This window comes from Haplochromis burtoni, unplaced genomic scaffold, assembly GCF_018398535.1.
Source record: "Haplochromis burtoni strain Fernald_Lab_line unplaced genomic scaffold, NCSU_Asbu1 Contig_1, whole genome shotgun sequence".
In the NCBI taxonomy this organism is placed as follows: Eukaryota; Metazoa; Chordata; class Actinopteri; order Cichliformes; family Cichlidae; genus Haplochromis; species Haplochromis burtoni.
In genome coordinates, this window is record NW_024582362.1 from 4,151,982 (window position 1) to 4,174,013 (window position 22,032).

The 22,032-nt window shown below is 40.0% G+C and overlaps 1 protein-coding gene across 2 annotated transcripts in view; it reads left to right on the top strand.

Moving 5' to 3' along the window:
• Positions 1-12,871: 12,871 nt before the first annotated feature.
• Positions 12,872-22,032, top strand: part of dok6 (docking protein 6) — a 56,439-nt gene continuing 47,278 nt past the window's right edge. Inside the window, exons 1-2 of one of the 2 annotated variants that reach the window (XM_014335008.2) lie at positions 12,872-13,080; positions 13,168-13,257. In XM_014335008.2, the coding sequence (XP_014190494.1) occupies positions 13,192-13,257 (66 nt within the window). In that variant the 5' untranslated portion in view covers positions 12,872-13,080; positions 13,168-13,191. The remainder of the gene's footprint in view (positions 13,081-13,167; positions 13,258-22,032) is intronic. The other variant, XM_014335034.2, reaches the window with a different exon arrangement.

Here is a 22,032-nt window from a genome sequence, read left to right on the forward strand (position 1 = left end):
TTTCTATTAGCCACTTTCTTTTTCCATTTTAAGTCTGTTAAAGTTAACTTGGTTTAAAAAGCTGTTTGCATTATACATTGATTGTCCTGAGTTGAACCCCATTTGCCTTCAAAACTAGCTCCACTCAACAAGGTGTTGGAAACAATCCTCACAGTTTTTAGTCCATATTGACACGATAGCATGACGCAGCAGCTGCTAATGTTTTATCTGTGCATCCATGATGCAAATCTCCTGTTTCCCAACATCCCAAAGGTGCTCTAGTGGATTGAGATCTGGTTATGATGGATGCCATTTGAATACCGTGAAATCATTGTCATGTTCAAGAATCCAGTTTGAGATGATGTGCCATGGTGTGTTATCCTGCTGGAAGGAGAAAATGGGTACACTGTGGTCACAAAGGGCTGGAAACGGTCAGCTAAAATACTCAGGTAGACTCTTGTGTTTAAGTGATTCTCATTTGGTTGAGAAAAATCCCCCACACCTTTACACCACCAGTATGAACTGGATGTTTTCATGTTATTTACATCAAATTCAGAGCCTACCATCCAAATATCACAGCCTGTTTAAAGTGTATCCTCAGTTTCTTGTTCTTAGCAGATAGAAGTCCCCCCCCCCGGTGTGGTCTTCTGCTGCTGTAGCACATCTTGTGTTCAACTTGTGCACTTCTGCATACCTTGGTTGTAACAAGTGATTATTTGAGTTACTGTTTCCTTCCTTCAGCAATCTGCCCATTCACCTCTGACCTCTGACATCAACAAGGCATTTTCACCTAAGGAGCTGCCACTCTCTGGATATTATTTATGTCACCATTCTCTGTAAATCCTACAGATGTTTGTGTGGGGAAATCCCAGCTGATCAGCAGTTTCTTAAACATTCAGACCAACATCTGAGTCCATCATGCACCAACAACCATGACACATTAAAAGTCACTGAAATCCCTTTTCTTCATTCTGATGCTTGATTTGAACTTCACTGGGTCGTCCTAACCGTGTCTACATGCATAAATGAATTGAGCTAATTCATTACATTCATGAGCAGGTGTATATACCTGGTGACTGCACATAGGAATTTTTATAATTAATAGGTTCACCCAACCCAAATTACCCAAATAATATGGAATAAACTTTTGATCCACTGCCCTAAAATTGTAAATAAAAATATATTTTTGCAAAATTAGAAATTGTTCAGACTTGTTTTGGAATACCTCCTCAGTGTCTGCCACCAGGGAGAGGAGCTATCACTCCTCATTCACTTGGGAGCAACAGTCGAACAAAATGACCAGTCAATAATAGATTTCACCATGTCCACGTCTGGCAGTGTTATGATGTCTGGAGGGCCGCAATAGGTCTTGAATTAAGCCGTCAGTCTTTGTTACTCCCCAGACAAGTGATGCTAAATTTTATGGCCTTAATGTACAGCCACCAATGTGACACAGTATACATGGATTTATGTTCAATTAATTGTCTCTGTGCCCGCAGGTCTAATCTTAGGATTCATAATTACATATCTGTGTAAATTAGAAAATGTCAGTGTACAAATAGAAAAATACAGGCAGACCCTCACAAAAATTGGTGAACAGTGAGAACGTTTAGAGGAGGCTGATTCATGTTTGTAACTTCATTTAGACCATATAATTGCTCCAGAACTAGAGAACAAATACAGTAAAATAGCACTGAAACATATACTACATCTGCTCACATTTAAATCTAAGCAGCCGGTATATACCATGTATAGATGTGTACACATGGATTGTACATAAGCCACTGTGTGCTGAGTTTTACATAATGGCATTATTTATCTTTACTCTGACAAACCATTGCTCTATTCATATTTATATCGATGCTTGCTGCAGTGTTAACACATAAACGCATCATGTTTTGATTAATCTTGATCGCTTGCCTGATTGGCCGAGCTCCACAGCTAAAGGGGCAGTAGAGAGACTGATGCAGAAAAGAGAGCCATACATCAGACAGGTGTCAAAATTCACAGTGGGATGGAGTGCTAGGTGGCATTCAGAGGCTTGGAAGAATGAAAAGTAAGAGGGTGAGCAGGATGGTGAAAGGGAGGGGAAAAAATGGGGGAGAGATAACCTGAAGGTTTGAGACAACGGTCTGAACATCTTAATGATGTGATGACGCTGCAGTCCCAACTGTGGGTAAGTTTTATGAAGATGTAACTTTCATGAAAGGTTTTGTTGGACAGTTAGCCTATTTATTTAAAAGAAATCCTCTGTGTCTTCAAATAATTAAAGAAGAGGTGCAACACATTAGTTGAAAGTGATGGATTATTGTGTGCTTTCACATGCAACCCACCGAGACTGCCCACTGGACCCACCAGACAGCCGAGGATGCATTAGGTGCAAACTGACAGAGCGACAGCTATGGGCCCATTAGGACCAAGGAGACTGAGTACCGTGAAGACAGATGGGATGAAAGACAAGCTTGCAGCTAGCAGGGTCTGCATGGTGCCACCAGTGTTTTCAGACTGTCGTTTAAAATAAGGAAGGCCATTAATAACCCCCTCACTCCGCTCTGCTCTGCTGCAGTCTGGCACTTCTTGCGGAGCTAAATGTGGCGCTGCATGGCAGCAGACTGGCAGACTGTGTCAAAGAGACCGCATATACCCGAGGAGAGGGGAAGAGAGAGGATAGACAGGCAGGCAGCGATATGTGTGTGTGTGTGTTTGTGCATGTGCTGTACATTTGGGTTTAATTGTATTTTTTTACTTACTCACCTGTTTGTTTATGTACAGTGTCTGGCCCAATATAGTTGGATGGGAATCAGATAGCAGTGATGCAGTCAGGGAAGCCGTCAGCACCGAGGTGAAAAGTTATGGTTGCCAGTGGTAATGACTGGATTCCTTCTTGTCAAGCCTTTACTTTGGCAGACAAACAAAACATAGCATTTGACAGGGAGTGGGCTTTTTTTTTTTACTCTTATGATCCAAAAATATTACATGTACATAGCCACACTGTGAATTAGTTTTTTGCAAAGATGGAGTGGGTACTTTGGCAGAGAAAAAAAATACGCTTTTCCTGAGTGGCAAGGTGAGTCATATAATTATTGAGTTATTTTGAGCCTAGATGCTTTTAAAACAAACCTCTGACAAATCTTAGACATTTGATTTATAACAACCATTCATTAGCAGCCGCCTCTCCTGTGACCAACAAACCCGACTACTTGAGTGAAGTTTGAAATCATACAGCATGTATTCGAAATGCTGCCGCAGTGCTTAAACCTCAAGAGTTGTGCTGCAATAACAAAATATCAAAAATGATACTTTGAATGTGTCAATCAAGAGGCCAAAAGTGCGTGGTTCAACATCAACAGCTTCTGTTTGGCTTGTTGCCCGTGCTTATGTGCTTATCCACCTTAAAAACACAGAACGGGTTGCCTGCATGCTTGTGGTCATTACTTCTATCCATGCCTTGCAGAAGCGAGAGCAATGTGTGACACGCTGAGCTGCAGGCAGTGTGATTTAACAGTGTCAAACTAATGGTTAACTTCGTGTGAATGGCTATGTGTATCTGTTACATGAGCCTAAGTGGTGCTTATTGGATCCTAGAACCAAACAGTGCCATTCGAGAGCGCTGTACCTGCAGCGGCTACACAATGTCAACAGCTGAGCCTCGGCCAATGTGTTGTACCAGGTTAATTGCGGGGCGCTTTAACAGATCAAATACACCCTCTGTCTTCCAATCCAACACAAATAAAAGAGGCTTTCCGCAAGAAAAGGTTCCTTTGTTTCACAGAAAATTAAGAAATGTGAGCTCTTGTGCTGCAGAAAGATTACTTTGCCCTTGTATACTCAGGCCAGTAAAGCTAGTTAAGAACATCTGGCAAAGTTTTTTTTTTTGCTTTTTTCTTTGCACATTATGCTAAACACAATACTGTGCATCTACATATTAACATGGTAGCTGCCGCACGCTCGGTTTTGGTTTTCCTCTCACTTGTACTCTGTGTGTAAACACTGATTAACATAAATGAATCTTACTTCTTCCATGGCAAAACTGCAGCTATATTTTAAATGCTTCAACACTAAGAGCGGAAAAAAAACTGGCCACAGATGGTTTATAGTCAACAATTTACACACATACAACACCAGCAGTGACATTTGTTCCTGTATAAATAAAGTGAAACAGTTTTATGCTGTGAATGCAGATGTGGGCCACATGTAGACGTCTTTTTAAAACAAGCACTGAGGACCAAAGTTGGGAAAGTTGGGCTTACAGTACCTCACCGGGAGGGGCTGGCTGCCTCCCAGACTACACGGCTGGTAGATGTGCGCCTCAGCATAAATAAGGACAAGTCTGCATCAAAATAGCTTCTTAAAACAACAAATTAATACATATTTATTTGTAAAGTGTAGGTTTTATTATTTAATTGAGCAGTCCAGAATCTCTCTCTCGCCAAAGGATCAATGTTTAACAGCAGCCATACTTTTGAATATAATATTTCTAAAATCAACAGCTAAACAGGCAGAGGTTTCCTGTTTATCCTCCAAATGCAGCTCAATTGAGAATGAATGAATTATAACTATAACAACAGTGCTTTAGCTGAGATATGTGCCAACTTTTATGCATAAAGCCATGGATAACAACAGGAAATAGACTGAATATTAAAGAACCCTGCCTCTCCGAGGCACAAGCTGCATGTAAAGCAAACACAAGTCTGCAAAGTGAAGCAAAGATACGAATGTTGAGACAGAGCTGGAACAAAGTATAAGACACCTTCCAATAGAGCAAGAAACAGACTGAAAAACTACATGCTGAAAAGTTAAGGGTCATGGCCAAAAAAATCAGGCCAAGCACAGCAGATGGGCACACACACTTCTTTGCAGTCAGTCATAATACTAGAAAAAGGAAGTGGAGGAGTCTTGGGCCAAGGCCTAGAGGGCTCAGGGATAGTGGAAGAAGAGCAGAGCATGGAAAGTGAATACTGAGAGAACTCATAAAACAATGCAGTTCATAGTAAACTACCTCAAACAGAATAAAGAAAGTTTATTTTCAATTTTTTTTGTGCAAGTCAGCAAAAATTATTCCTTTTGTAGCCGCCTGCAACAAATGGAACAGTAGAAAGACTTATGAGCAGCGGGCAAACACACATTTCTATTTCAGAAGTGTAGCACTGTGTTTATACTGGGATCATGGTCAAGGTGCACCGAGTGCAAAATATAAAGAGCCGCAGCGAATTAGGCACCGACGATGGGCTGCAAAATCACGGACTGGGCAGTCCCTGGACTCTGACGTCATCGCTGACCTTTCATGTATTTATGGAGGAGGTTTGATTTCCACTCTTTTTCCATCCTCACACACGAGCCGTTGTAATGCGGGCCGTGGAGGTAAAAGAGTAGCTTTGTTCTGACCTGGATGGTGAGCACTGGAGTCGTGTGCTTCTGCCAGTCCCGAAGAAGGATCCACAAGCCACAGCCATTGAGAAAGGCACAAGGATCACCTGTTTTATATTAAATCTGTCAGATTAAATACGGAAGTCAATAACCCGCGGTGCTCGAGGCGACGTTTTAGCCAAATTTCATGCTCTGCTGCTGATCATGTCACCAACAACTGTTTCTAAACTGAGCCTTGGAAGAGAACAAACAGCACTTGGAAACACATACATGAATCTGCTCTTAAACACTGATCCACCGTCATATTAAATGAGGTGCACAATGACAAATAACAAGAAATGACAAAGCAGCTTGCATTTTGCTATTTGAAGTAACAAACTTTTTTTTTAAAGGATTTAAAACATATGTGAAAATGCCTTGATCTATAACAGACTAATTTTTGACTTCATGCAGCGATCTGTAGCACAGCTTATGTTGATTATTCATCACTTTAGGAATTTATAGCACAAGAAGACAGCTTTCATTACCATACAGAAGAAATATGAAGACATTTAAAAGGCCCCTTCAAAGTACTCCTAGCACTGCAGACAATATTGCCCTCTACAGGGCATACACATTAGTCACGCTTGTCTGTCCCTGCTCATTACTCTTTTTTTTAAAGTATATGAGGCTGTGATCAGTTAAACAGACTCAGCATCACATGGGCTAATTAATGTATAATTACGCAGTATTTAAAGAGCTTGAGGACCAGTAACTGCAGGGTGGCAATCTAAACACCCTAAGCCATGCTCTTATCTGTCCTGCACCGGCACCTGTTTAGTTAAAGACCTTTAGCGACCTAGGATGTGCCAGTTTACTCTGACCTTTGACCTTACAGTAGAGGGCACACAAGATGAAGCGCTGCAAATACAAAACATGTTGTTGCCGCTATAACTTTTAAATTAATGTGATGCATAAAAAAGGTGATGTTTAAAGACAACTAATTAAAAACTAATCAGAATAACAACTCCAGAAAACCCGATATCTAATTCCAGGCACACCGGCTTTAATTCATCAAGAGTCTCCTAATATAAAAGATCATTAAAATGAATGAGGTGGCCACATAAAGGACCTGGTGAATGATCCAAGACCAGCCCCTCCTTCACTTAGAGAGTTGATAAATTCAGCTTCCGCTGTCCAAATGAGGTGTGCAGTATCAGAAAAGAAAACCAAACAGGCATGTCATCACTCTTGGGGGTGGGTGGGGGTGGGTTGAGTTGAGTCACCTATTTTACTCCTTAATCTTCTATAAGGGGCTGAGTGTGACAAAGTATGGATTCAGCCTCCTCTGGTTATTTTCTCTGAGAAGTGCCACAGCAGCACAGCTATTCTCCAGAGATCCAGCTCGGGGTTCAGGCTCACCATGACACAAGATGGACCCCAATTTAAGACACAAAGAGTGGGTCAAACCGACATGAGGCATAGCCTTTCTTTCCTTGAGAGTCATCTGTTCCCTTTCAATTATTGTCCCTGTGTCCTTGCCTTGCCTCCCCATTTTTTCCTCATCCTGTCTGCATCTTTTCTTCTTCACAAACTTTTTTTCTCTACCAGTTTTCTCTTTGTGTTTTCGTTCATCCTCTTTGATTAACATAATGGCCACTGGTGTAATGGCAGCGTTTACACCCAAAAGTTAATTGTCGGGCTAATGCACTCATTTACAATTATAAATCGCCCCCGATGCAAATGTGCTCTTTATTTCATTTTCGATCGTTAGGACTTTAAAACAAAAGGTGTATCTGCTAAATCACCTTACGAACGAATTTGCAGAAGCAGACATCGTGCTGCAAATTAAATCTTAGCCTCGGCTCTGCTATTTTCGGTTAATTTGTGAGGAGAACTCGTAAGAAGCTTATACACTCTGTTCATACCCTTATCTTTGACTCAAGTAAAGGACCCTCTTGACTTGCCCACTCTCATGATTCACCTTCTATTGAAGGACAGAAAAGCCCTCTAACCACTTCTAGCTCTAGCTGTTATGGAGTAAATCACAAACATGTCATGGCCTGATCCGCTGGGACTAACACAACCTTTGCTGTCCTATAGTGTGAGACTAACCAATGTCCTTCTTGCATGGGCAAGAACCCGCTGAGCTCAGAACAAGCCACATCTCTTATTCTGAGAAATTGGCATTTTTTTCTTTTCCCCCCTCTCTCCACTCTTGCTTTTCTCCTTCAGGCATTGACATTTAATCAAACCCAAATCCCATTGTGCCTATTAACATATCAGGCTGATACGAGTTGCTGTAAAAAGCTCGAGTACAGGAACCCGGAGCAGATCATTACCATAACTCTGCCTGTGTGATCTCTATTTTCTCGCCTCCGCCTACGTGTAAAAATGCTTACCTGGCAAACAACGAAGCACAGAGACGCATTTCTCTCCTTCGCTCTCCCCCTCTTTTTCTCATTCACCATCACTTATCTTTTTCGAAACGTGTTAATTATTAAGCTGTTTGTGCTTGTGAGTGCTTGCCAAGTATCACTGAGACAAAGTAAGCATTTAAGGCAGTTTCAATATTTCACCACACCATAAAAAACATTTGCGTTTAGCTCCGCAGTGACCGAATAAACAGCTCCGGGGAGGTTTTTTAGGAATGCTTGGTGCTCTAATGGATGCTGCGGTTTCTCAGTCTTCCCCCGTATTAATCATCATAGACATGAAGGGAATTAGACAGGTGATGCGAAACGTGTATGAAAAATGGTGATGATTATGAGGTCAATATTTGATAAGTTGCCATATTGGAAAGGAGTTGTTTTCCACAGCTCAGCAGATTTTGGTTACTGACCTTGGTGAAGGTCTCTCTGCTCCTGAGCGAGTCTCGCCACATCTGACCCCCGTTGGCAGCCGTTCATGTATGACGGGGCCGTATGTTGATTTGTGTGGCAGCCTGCACGCTGTGGAGGCAGCCCCTCTACCTGATACCAACCGGAGACCGAATGATTGCTGGTCTTGTATCACGGCAGGCAATTATTTCCCCCAAAACTAGGACAGTCCTTGGTAATGACAGTCACCAGAGCACAATATTTAGTGCAATAAATAAGAAATTGTTGCTGTCAGCATTGTTTTCTTAGAGAGAGGATGACAAGGCAGTGGGAATGGAAGAGCGCAATGTTGTACAAAGAGGATTATGAAGACAAAACAACTTTGACAAGTCTGAAATTTGAGGACACATCCACAGAGACACGAAGACTATCAAAGTCAAGCTGTTTGTTGGAGGGGTGGCAGCTTGCTGTTCTGCGTGCCCCTGTGAATGTGAAGAAAGCGACACAAAAAAAACAAGAAAAGAAAAACAGAAACTGAGTTTTACCTCTGGTCTTAAAAGCTGACACTTGACAGGATGACACTTCTCAAAGTGGCAGCCGTCAATGCCGCACTGAAAAAGGGCCTCCAACCAGCAGGGGATATTTCATTTTTGGTGAAACACAATAAATAAATAAATTAGTACTCGCAATAGGATAACTGTGCCGGGATAAACCGGAAAAAACACAGGCTGCTCTGGAGTGTTTCTGTCCTCATTTTTACAATGAAATCTGTGGCTTTCTTGTTATAATGCAAAGTGTTAGACAAAAGAATCTGGAAAAACCTCTCCAGGAATTAAAAGCCTTTGATCTTTATGTAGAGTTTTGTATACTTTATATAACTCTGTTACATAAGCCACCCCACACACACACACAGACATTTTAAACAACATAAGCAATGACAGCCACTCGTATCACTGCACCTGAAGCATCTGCTGTCTCATACCAAGGATTTCACAAGCTACGGCTGTACAACCTGAGCTACGCCTCTCACTACATCAGGATTAAAGCTCTGGCAGGGATCAGAATTTGCTTCTGTGCTTTTATTTTCGGTGCTTTTTGATTGCCAATCTGCAGCATTGTATCTGCTACTTACAAGCTCCAGCCGGCGGTGCCATGCTTTCTACTGTCTGGTTTCCTACTATTCATTTGATCCTTTAATAGGGCACTCACCTATCTGGTTGCATTATTCAGCAAATCAAACAACATCAATTCGGGGCCGCCTAATAATGACAAAACACAGAGCTCGCACACTAGCAATCTCAAATTGTATTTCCTTATTAGCGGACTGTCTGGTGAAAAATATGGAAATGCTATTCATACTGAGACAGGTAATAACCAAAAGGCAAGGTACAAAGTGCGTCGCAAATTAGTCTGAACACCAAGCTCTGTTGTGTTTTTGCATATTTTCTTTGAACATTGTTGAGGAGTAGAATTTGAGTGGTTACTTCAGGTTTCAAAAGTTACAGCAAAATTCAGTAAACAAGTAGTCTTATTGAATTCACTGCATGTTAACAGTGATCAAGGAGAGCATCCTAATCTTGACCTTGAGCACCAGCTTATACATGAATTTAATGATAAAAAGGATGAATGGCAAATGCCTATAATGACTAAAACAGTCCAAGTCTGTACAGAACAAAGGAACATCAAGATATTGCAGGTAAATCAGTTTTGGCTAATTGTTGTTGAGTCACAACCTGATATCTATTATATGGGGTTAGCAACAAATAATCACTTGAACTGGTTACTCTGCTGTTTTTCTCTCTCTATTAACTGATATAAGAAACAGAAAAAGACGCTACTTTTTTGCTGCTCTCTTCCTTCACAAAGGTAGATCCCCCTGTTTGATTTGGCAGCGTTTTACACTGGATGCACTTCCTGATGCAACCCTAAAGGTGATTTTTAAAAAAAGGATGAAAAGAAGTTAAAATTTGCAAACCTGCTGGTGACTCTGTACATTTATTTATCTAAAAATACTTGTATTGGAAGGTACACTAGGATAAAGGCGTAACAATTCGTGTTTCACATTAGGAAATAAGGAAAAAGTTTTACTGTAAACAATTTTAGGTAGCGTGCAACTTTCAAAACTAACTAAAACCGACTAACCTAACTTAATGTTAAAAAAAGAAGAAAAGAAAGAAAAATCTGAAGTTACAACCCAGAAAACACTTAATAAATGTGGGCTGGCAGCCTTTTCTCAACATCTAGCTGTGGTTGAAAAACAGTTTAAAAATGTACGTTTGAGGTTGCAGATGTTACCACGATGGTCACACCTTCAACGTTGCCTAAACATCCGTGTTCGACTTTCTTTTAAGTGAAAGTTTGTGTTCAAGAATATCTTTATAAGAAGTTTCTTTATAGAATGAATAAGGCAAAGAAACAATCAGCACCTCATTATTGTCTCAACCTCATTCTCTCAGGTCCGTCATACGAGCTAACAGGTCCCTCTGAGCTGACTCACGTATGTAAGAGCATTCCCGAGTTGATGCCGACATCACAGGATCACAGATTCAGAGAGTCCAATGTTAGTTTCATCGTGTCACAAATGAAATAGAATTTAGATGAAAAAAAAAGGACATAATGTTTTGTTTGTTTGTGGTTTTGCTTTTTAAACAGGCTGGTTATGTTAGTCTGTGTACTTGGAGGAGACGTGTTGATGACTGTCTTCAGCAGTCACTGTACACAACAATGTACCAAACATATTAATTGTCATTGTTTTAAAGAATATACATTTAACTCCTTATTTACCTCTATTCTACACTCTACGGTTCAGTTTTTGGTCTAGTAGCACAGTTTTCATCAGGAAGATGACATCGGGATATCAACCATTTTTGGTGAGAATCATTAAAAAGACTATATTATAATTCTGTTATAATTATTAAAATAAATGGAGTCATAGGAGTAAATTTAGCCTTTTATTTGTAAGATGAAGGCTGAGCTATTTATTTAATCCAAGAAAATATGGGCAAGGAACTTAAACAGACATTGAAATTTGGATTGACCAACCAGCAAAGATCAGGCAATGTGATCGGGACGTTAATGGATCTGACCAATCAGCAGTGGCCTGGAGCATTTTGAACTCCTGAGTTTTTCAAGAATTTGGGAAACTGGGTTTTTTACACCTACCACAATTGTGGTCATAGCATCGAAACCAATTGTGGTAAACTGATGAAACCCATGCATTATACAGTTAAATAATTATTATAAATGTTGAGATGGGTGTTGTTAATGCTGGATTTCTAGAAATGAGTGATATTTGTAACATAAAAATGGTGGCACCATATTTGATCGTGTGCCCTGTTTACCTACCATAACAGTGATAGTCCATTTTAGGCACCCACCAGATACATTTAAGGAGCCATAATTGTGTTATTTACTAACAAAAATACACTATTAAAATATAGACCAGTAAATGGTATATTTGGATGTTTCCTCTAATTTCTATAACACTATACAGTGATCGGATGAGAAATGTAACCAATTTTAAACATTTTCAGGCTAGAAAGGGTACAGTGGGATCTTTTTTCTGATGATCTTATAGTTTAACTACTTAAATTGCACATAATGGTGTTTATTTTTACTTAGTGTTATTATTTTAAATTAATTTAGTAATTGGGTATTTGTAATTTATTTAGGAAAAATTGGTCCCATCAGTAGTTATTATGTTGTTGGTTTTTTTTAACTTCTTGTCATATATTTACAATTCCCATGTCAGTGTATTTTGTTTTCAGTAGCTCAACACTTCAGTGTTATTGTTTTCCTTCAATTCTGGCTGGATATTGACAAAAACCTGTTTTTCTTTTGCAGCTGTCTGCTTGGCTCTTTTATGGAAGTCAACCTATCAAGTGCTGTGCCATAAAATAGAACAGCCTGTATTAAGGTGTATACACATGCTCAGTTCAGTAGGTGACCTGAAATGAACTTAAATCTTTGAAGAAAATATCATGTTACCATGATACAGCATGTTACCATGTTACTGCGAGGCAGCTGCCTGTGACTGGTCAGGGCTGTGCTTTAATATGTTTGTTACAGTTTTGGACATTTCCATTGTGAATGAAAAGAAAATGCTCTTAAATAAACGTTACTTTAAATTAATGTGTTTTTCTATGTTTTTTATATACACACTTTTTGGAAAAACGTATACCCTAAAAGGGGCTGAGGAACCATATTATGGTTATTTCACTGAACTAGATTTGCCATAAAAATGAAAACAAAATTGGAAAAGGGCACACAAGTAAAAAAAAAAAAAAAAAAAAAATCATGTAAGATGCTCTTGGGTTGAAATTTTGAATTTCCATGTGTTTCCATGAGTAAACCATAAAGGGTTAAAGATCGTGCTGCCTGTCATGAAAAACATTATTTTATAAGGCTACAATAAAATGAGCACAATATTCTGAGACTGGGAGCTTAGTCCTGCTAAAATAGACTAACAGAGGAAATAGAGTCCAGCATTTTGGACTAATGCCAACTAATCCAGTAGACAACCATTACAGTTTCCACTGATTCCTCGGGGATATTAATCACAGTAGGTATGACTCCCACTAAGTGACTTTTTGAATTACAACGATTGCAAAAGGGAAAGGGAGAGGAAGGGGATTTCGTTTTTGAACAAAGTGGGCTTTTAATATGAAACTAAATAAAAATGACCAGCACCACCACCTTCCTCAGCACATATCCTCCACGCCCCCCTCGCCGGTGCGTGGTGGTGTGGTCCAGGAAGCGCGCCTCTGCTCTCCTCTCCGGCTGAAGTGAATCAGCTGACGAATTGGTATCTCCCTCCTCTCCCGGATGGATCGCGCCGCTGAAGCCGGCCAACCCAAGCGTCATACTGGCTGACACCGGAGCAGGTTGCCCACCTCTCGCTCTCCTCCTGCTGGATGTCACACGGACCGAGCCTCAAGTAAAAGATTCCGCTACTCAAAATTAAAAAAAGAGAGAAAGAGAGAGGTTACTTTATTTTTCTTTTCTTTTTCCTTCTTTCGGACAGGAAGCCGCCAGCTTCCCTCTCACCATGGCTTCTAACTTCAACGATATAGTCAAGCAGGGATACGTGAGGATACGGAGTAAGAAACTGGGGGTGAGTACTGTTGCACTTGCTGTATAGCGAGGCGGAGGAGAAACAGAAGGAGGAGGTAGTGTAGGAGGAGGAAGGAAGGAAAGGGAAGAGGACTTCCAGTTGTTTGCAGTCAAGGGCAGCTGGATTAAGAAAGAGGCTTTAATTGCTCCACGGGCAAAGCGTCCTGCTGTGAGCTCTTCAAGAGGGAAAACAGATTAGAGAAGCTCCAGCAGCCGCCAAGTTTCACTCGGTGCTTTCTGCACAAATACTTTGGAGGTGATGGTAAAGTCTGGGTGATTGACAGCCGGTGTCATGTGCCAGGGGTTTGTGAATCATACCCTGTGCTTGTTGTCAGCCATAACTTGGTTTTCTTCCAGAATGTTAGCCTGCAACTAGTCTTATGAATGTATAAGATCGAAGAAAGGGTAACCAACTTGGTAGATTTAATCAGTAGATTATAGGGATATAAAAAAAATATGTAACGTTATAGTATGATTAGTCATATGGCATACATTCCTGTGTGTAATAAGGTAATGTTAGTCCCTTTATGGATGATGTATGGTAAAAATAAACACTCTTTCATACAGATGTTAAGATGGGAAATACTTGTTCCTACCTTTATCATACAGCACAGGCTGTGCTGTACTTTACCTCTCTTTCAGCCTTCATGAATTATTCCCAGCAGAATTGAAAAGTCTCATTGAAGTGCGCCTGATTCATTATGATGGCAGCTCCTCAATGCATTGATTAAGGATTTCTATTGAGATACAGAAAGGAGGAAAAATGGCTTGACTGCTTAAATTGAAATGAATGATATAGATTCAATTATGAGTGCCTTATTGTCTGACTCATAAAGCCATCTGCTTTTGTTCATACTTCCAGCTCATTACGCTAACAGAGCGGGCACACTCCCTCTACTCTGATGAAGTGTGATGATGGGGGCTAATGATGTCTGCCTCCCCTCATCATCACCTGGCTTCATCAACACTGTTCTGCCATTGTTTGCTGCTGTTCAGGATATCTTTGATTACTCTTTGATAGTAACAGTCGCTTTACAAGCCGCATGAAACAAATGAAGGCGCAAGACATTTCTCGTTGTTAACATGCAAATCCGCCTGCTCGTACACAGCTCAGTTGACTCAGTGTGTTTATTTCGCGCATATGCTATTAGTCAAATGTGGTCAGAAGATGTGGATAGCCTATGACTTTGCAAAGCAAGTGTGAGGACGCATGCTGTGTTGGCTGAGCTCGTGGTATGGATGCCATATCGCTGCCAGCTCCGCATCTCATCCTGCTGTTTGTGGAGAAAAGCAGTTTGTGTCCTGCTCGCCCACTCCCTCAGCCCTCCACCGCTTGCTGCTGTTTCATCATAGAAAAGTCATGCTGCGATCGCCTCAGAGCACCCTGGTGTGGGAAGATGAAATGCATTTATCTGTCCACGCTAGGGTTAGTTATTCCAGGACAATTCTCATTCGGAAACAGGCAGAACAAAACAACAAGAGCGAGCAGGATCGGGCATCCGTGTGCCTGAATCAACAGGCGATTTTTCTTCTTCTTTTTCTGTTGCATTATTTTAAGTGTTCTTGGGAGGATTTGGAGAGGGATGAAAATGAAAATGTTATTCACAGTTGTCTAGAAATGTAAAAAAAAAAGGTTGTTTTGCAGCTTTTCTCAACATAAACCAGAGATTCTATTAAGCTTAATTCATTATTTTTTTCAATTTTCTTCCTGTTATCGATGACTCAACACCTCAGTAATGTTTATGTATGTAAAACAGAACACACGAGGAACGTACTGTACAGAGAGTCAGATTAGAAGGGTAAATGAATACACGTATTTGGATAGAGAGATGTATTTATCTCTTTGCTTCTTTGGGTTCTTCATCAATAAAATACAGGCAAATCTACATAATGGACCTCATTTCAGTGCAATTACACACAGCTCTGAAGTAATAAGAATACTTATTTCAGTATTTTGCAGTATTTTTCTTTATTTATATTTACTTCTGTTCACATTTTCTCCAACTGCATTCCTGCTGCACCTTACCAGAACATGCAGAGCCTTTGTTTTATTTGAGCAAACTGTCTAACAGTTGTTCCACTTAATACTGTCAGACAACACGACAGTGTCTACACATGTGAAGAACTGGGACTGATGCCTTTTAGACATTTTTAGTGATCACTAAGGCAGTTTTCATTGTATTAAAGTATATTCTTGAATGCTAAATGTACAACCCAAATTGCGTCCCCAAAAAGCTGTGTAAAATGTAATTAAAAATAGAGTGCAATAATTTTCAAGTCTCATAAACTCACATTTTTATTAAAAACAGAACATAGAGAACATAATTTGAGCTGAGAAAATAAAAAATATAAGGGGGATTTAAATGTGATGGCATCAATGAATCTCAAAAGGTTGGACAGGGTCGCGTTTACAGCTGTGCAGCGTCCCCTCTACTTTAACCAACAGTCTGCAAAAGTTTGGTAACTTAGGAGAGCAGCTGCTGGACTTTTGCAGTTAAGTTTGCGTCTGATATAAGACTCTACCTGCTCAACAGTCCTGGGTTTTGTTGTTATATTTTTTTCATTTCACGATATGCCAGATGTTTACAACTGGTCTAGGACTGCAGGTAGGTCATTTCATCATCCACACTCTTCTACTACAAAGGTATGCTGTTGTAATACGTGCGGTATGCAGTTTAACATTTTCTTGCTGAAGTATGAAAGAGATGAGAGCATATGTTGCTCTAAACCTGTATATACCTTTCAGCACGGATGGTGCTTTTCCAGATGTGCCAATGTGTTGCCAAGTCCACAGGCACTAATGCACCTCCATACCATCAGAGATGCAGGCTTTTAAACTGAGCGCTGAACAAGCCAGATGGTCTCTCTTCTCTTTAGTTCATGTTTTCTATGAGCTTTAACCTGCATATATGGATATACACAGTGTTCCTGATCCCATGCAGTGATTTCCATGAAAACACCCTTTGCCGCTTGAGAGACCGAACATCACAGACACGCAATATTGATTTTCAGCCTTTGCGCACAGAGATTTCTCCAGATTCTTGGACTCTCTTGCTGATATTATGTACTTTACATGATAAGATATTCAAAGTCTTTGCAATTTTAAGTTGAGGAACATCTGAAATTGATCCACCATCTGTAGATCCAGGCTTTGGTAGATCATGTTACTGACCGATTGCTAAGTAAGCCAGTTACTTTCAAGCTGTTTCTTTTTAGTACCACCTACTTTTCCAGCTTTTTTGAGACGTGTTGTTGCCATCAAACTCAAAATGAGCCAATACTTAAAATGAAAGAGTTAAATGTGTCATTTTAAGCATTTGATATGTTTTCTGTGTTCGACTGTGAATAAAATATTTAGTTTATGGGATTTGCACATCATTGCATTCTGTGTCCTAACTATTTTGAATTTGGGGTTGCATAAACATTGGTGAAACAGCCTCTTGAGAATGTTGCTACAGTGAAATCTAAAAGTGGATGTAAATAAGGATCTACTTGGTCAAAAATACTTGACACAAGTTGACAGTTGACAATTTCTGATGCTCAGCTCTGAAAGTATATCGAGCCCTGCCTGTCAGCAGGCAGCTTTTTTTTTTTTTGCGAACTGTCTCTGCTCTGCTTTAAGTCTAAGGTCGGAAAGGTTTCTGGTGTTTTCCTTCTCATGTGATGCTTGTTTAATGTTTTAAGTGCTTTAAAGGTCTCTGAAATATCACATATCAAGACTTTGCATCACAGTTGACCTTCTGGTGCTCCCACATCGGCCTCTATTGTAATGCAGTGCCATTTAAAATGTATTTTACTTTTTTAAATGTTTTTTTTTTTTTATTAGAAACAGTCCAGTGGTTTTCCTTATGTGATAGGTGTTAAAGTGGCCACAGCAACACCAACAGCTTTGGCCGAACTCATCAGCATCACTCACTATGATTGGCTCATTTTCAAACTCCATCATGTGTGAAGGTTGAGGCCATGAGGTCAGGTCTGCTTCCTCTCTCGCCCTCTTTTTTCTTATTGTTTTGGAGGCATTTTTTGTTTTTGTCCATGCACATGAATGTCAACGATTTCCTACATTAGCCAACGTCTTTGTCTCTGTGTTGGCTGAAGAGACAACGGTGCAGTGTTCTTGAATGCACAAGCAGTCGCTCTTTCCTTTCCTTTCTCACATCCCCCCTTCCCCACCTCTCTTCCTCACCTCTAAACCCATTCTCTCACCTCTCAGCTCCCAGTATCTCACCTGTACTCCCCATGCGGAGCAGTGACGCTCTCATCTCCTCTGCGCTATTTTATCTCCCTTGCTCTTTTCTTCCCCTTTATTTGGCTATCTCTCTTACCTTACCCCCTTTCTCCCTCACCTTTCTCTCCTTCACTGGTTTGTAGACAGCTGTGGGGCCGAGCACAAAAGCATCCTATTCATCACCCCGCGCTGCACCCTCCATAACCCCAACAGGCTATTCCCCCTGACACAGTGCAAAGGCACACACACACAGACACACACACACCAAGTTGGCTTGGTTCGACATTGAATTGGCACACACATGCACCCGACAAACAAGTAAACAATCTGCTGCCAGAGAACAGTGTGTGGATTCTCAATTAATTTTAATCCTGTGGCTTTGTACCATACAGTATTTTTTATTTTTTTTTTACAACATGAAAATAAACTAAATCCTTACAAGAGCCAGAAACAAGTGAAGTGCTTCAGTGCAGAGAAAAGCAAAATCTAGCAGCGTCTAAGAAACCGCAGTAGCGATATTTCTGTCATCAAAACAGGTTCTTTGTTTCCTTTCAGTGAAAAACGGCTGATGCTATCAGTGGGATGGACTCCTCTTGAAAGGCTGAATAAGGTGACCTTTGAGTAATTTGTGTGTCAGTCTCAGTACAGTACATGTTTCCCAAGCTTAGGAACACTGCGGTAAATATAAAAGGTCAACTTGTGAATATTTTTCTCCTCCCCTCTGCGTCTGTCCAACTTTACTTTGAGTCTTAGCAAAAGCGGTCAATTTAAGTTTGCTGGAGGTGAGTTTGTCTGCCAGTCTCTGTATTCACAAACATGTTTTGACACTTCAAAGAAGCTGTAGAACAGATCCTGGCTCACAGGTAGTTGGGTAGTACTTTAAGAGGACACAGAGTGCTTCTCACTTCCTTTAAATAGTATTGGTTCTTACCACATGAAAACAACAACAACAAATGACTTCTTTTTCATAAAACCTTAATTTTCTTTTGTTAGCACTGGATCACATGACTGCATGTTAGGTTAAAGTAGCCGCTCACATTGAACAAGCGTACTATCATTATCATGTTTTTTTTTTCCTCTCTACTGAGAGCAGCCAAGGCAAAACAGTTAGCTGGAAGATGATATAAAGCTGCACAGAGCTGAGTGAGTGTAAGGAGTTATAATTCTCTGCGGGTATGTGACAACAAATGACCCCATTCACATTACACATATTCATTCAGTGAGCTGGAATAAGTTCCTGAGATTAAGAGTGCTGTTGGAAATTAAAATCAGTGAGCGTACCTTCGTTGTCCCGGACTGCACAATTGGTCAACTTTCACCTTTAAATTTAAGCACAAATAAAAAGATTGGACCCCGCAAACTAACTTCGATCTTTAAAGCACAAATAATATATAAGCTTTGCTGTTCGTGCACGTCATAATAGCAGTAATAAAATTGAGAGGGACAGCTCTAATGCCATCTAAGTGTATTTTTGAGAGTGCCTTGGTCCAAGCACAGCATTAAATGTCAAAGCAGAAAACACATTAAAAATGCATTATGTCTGGTCCGGAATGAGGAGGAGTGAAAAAACAATCAACCAAAAAGTCTGAATATAAACAAATAATCAGTAAACCAATAATCTGGGCTGCAGACTGAGAGCTTAAGTTATTCATCATCCTAGCACAAGGATATCATTTGCAAAAAGATGAATACAGTCCTGTTTATAGATTTGCAGAAGTGATTTGAGGTCTTAAAATGAGTTTTTTATGAGTGAACCATTTTGCAATCTTGTGCATGCATACAGTTTGTTTTGTTGCAAATAACCCTTTGCGATCTAGAAACTCGAAAAAACAAGCAAACAAGTAACAACTGCCGGAGTTTATTGCGTCTTAGATTTTCACCACCTTTGGTGTTGGTGGGGGGAATTAGATTTCAGTGTTTGATAGAAAAGACAACGGAAAGATTTGTTAGAAACTGACAGAGAGGAATAATTTGTTGTGATTGAACGCATGACATTACATGGAGTAATACTTCCATCAGCCTCACTGGCTCGGGGGTTAGACACTAATCATGAATGCTTACTCATGGGATAAATGTAACATTCGTGAAGCCATCCGTATTTGCAACACTGGGCAAGAAACGAAGGCTGGAAATAGAGCTGAACAGGAATTTCCATTCAGAGCTGAAAAGATTAGCAATTTCATTGTTTCGTCCAACAAAAGCAACCTTTTTTTTTTTCTTCAAATATAACAAGACACTCTCCAGTTTCACCATCTCACATGTGACGAGCTGCATTTGGACCATTTTATGCCTGCTTTCTATCAACAGCTGTGATCAGAGGTATTGCATTTTAAGGTTTTCCATCCATCAAATTTAGTACATCTTCTTAAAATGTGGCACAACTGTTTACTTGGTTTTAACAATGAACTAATTATAAGTTGGTCATCCATGTTAAGGCCGTGCTAAAACAAGATTTTTGGCTATGACTCAAAGATTTGTACTCTTGCTACAGCAATATCTCTGAAAATGGTCTAACTGGATAAAATTATGTCCAAAAGGTCAAACATCAACTTACTTTTCTGGCCATCATTCAGAGCCACAACTCAACAGCACAGAAGATTGTGGCCGTATTTCACTTTTGGTTGGGTCTTGAATTAGAGACACTAATCTAAACATATGAAATTCTTTCAAAGTGGTTATATATTAAATCTATAGCTCTGGACAGATATTGATTTGTACTGCCTGGTAGAAGCATATAAGCACAAGGCGAATGGGATTGTGTTTTTCTTTTGGAATAAAATTTCCTCTGTGCTACCAAACCACATCTTTAGTAAAACAAAAACAAATGCTTCGCTTGCAGCTTAAAGTGCACAGGGATAAAGACGCTAACAACACAAACAAAGCACTTTTGCTCTTTTTTTAAACACTTAATATAAAAGAAGGGAAGAGTTGTTACTCTTTAAGTACTCCTCTGGACTCTCTACCCATCTCAGCGTACAGTCACTCCCTCCATTAGCTGTTATCAACGTCCCTCCTTTCTCAGTCTCCGCTGTTTTTGACTTACAAGTGGGTATTTGTGTCCAGTATCAGTGGCCTTTATGTGGAAAGCATGTATTGTGATGGTTTGTGGGTATGTCCCCCTCCCCTTATTGCCACACAAGCACCCACCAAAGCAGAAGCAAAGGAGTGGAGAACAATGTGTCTATTGTCCAAGATGGCACAGCCATTTAAGATAGGATCTTGCCACTTCCATGCACTCACTATTAACAATGACAGGCTGTCCAGAATGGTGGATGTCAGGAGATTTTTCATCCCAGGAACTGTACTTGTCAGTGGAGCGTAGAAAATACACTGTCAGCTGTGTTAGACTTGCAGCAATTGAGACTTCCAAACAACATGGATAAATGTGGCTGAGGTTGTGCAATGAAGTCAGGTTATATCAATTAGCAAATCAGTCATTCTTTACATCCAGTGGGCAAAAATTAGCCGCATTCTGCACTTCGTCTCTGATTGCCAAAGGAAATTGGAGCTGAAGAAGACAGAGGATTTTTAATATGACTAGTTTTGCTTATGATTTTATTTGTGCCTTGTGGGTGCATGCAGCCTACTTTTAGCTCCTCTTTTTTGTGATAGATCATTTTGGACTCAGTGCATTGACTCACAGATATGCAGAGCCATACGTTGTGTGTTCATTTCCATTGGTTTTCATCAGCTTCCTCCATCAGATAAACCCCGAAGACAAATCGCCACCTCTTATTGGCCCTGATGAATTGCGTCTCTAACAAGATATGGGGAACAACAGCCCAACAATCATTATTCATGCTGAAAAATGGGCCTCTATTATATAGTCACGAATAGTCATGAATAAATCTTTGCCAGGACTTCACTTAAATATTTTCACATTATTGATTTCAGTTGTTCCTAATTATCAAAAGAGGTTTTTGTCATGGTAGGGGACGAATGCTATAACTAGTTTGTCATTAAAGCCGCTCGAATGATTACGACCAGCAGAAAGGTTTTTTTTGTTACAAATATCCATTATATCAACACTGCTCTTTTTCTGCTACTCCTTTTTTCTCTCTCTCTCTATATATATATGACGTTAAATTGTCTGCTGGACTGTCTGTCTAGCACTTTAACCCAGACTGAAAAGTCTTCTATATATACTCACCGGAAACTTTATTCGTTACTCCCATTCAGCTGCTTTTTAACGCAAATATATAATCAGCCAATCACATAAGAGCAATTCAATGCAATTAACCATTTAGAAATGGTCAAGATGACCTGCTAAAGTTCAAACTCATCATCAGAATCGGAAATAAAGGTGATTTATGTCTTAAAGTTCTGCATAACTGCACAACTTTGAAACAGATGGGCTTCTACTGTGTGTAGAAGACACACAGTAGAAGATCGTAAAAAAGTTGCCCAGCCTGAGTCTTGATTTCTGCTGCAATATTCAGATTGTAGGGTTAGAATTTGGCATAAACATTATAAAAGCATGAATCAGTGCTGTCTTGTATCAACAGTTCAGGCTGATAGTGTTGGTATAAGAAAGTGGGTGATATTTTC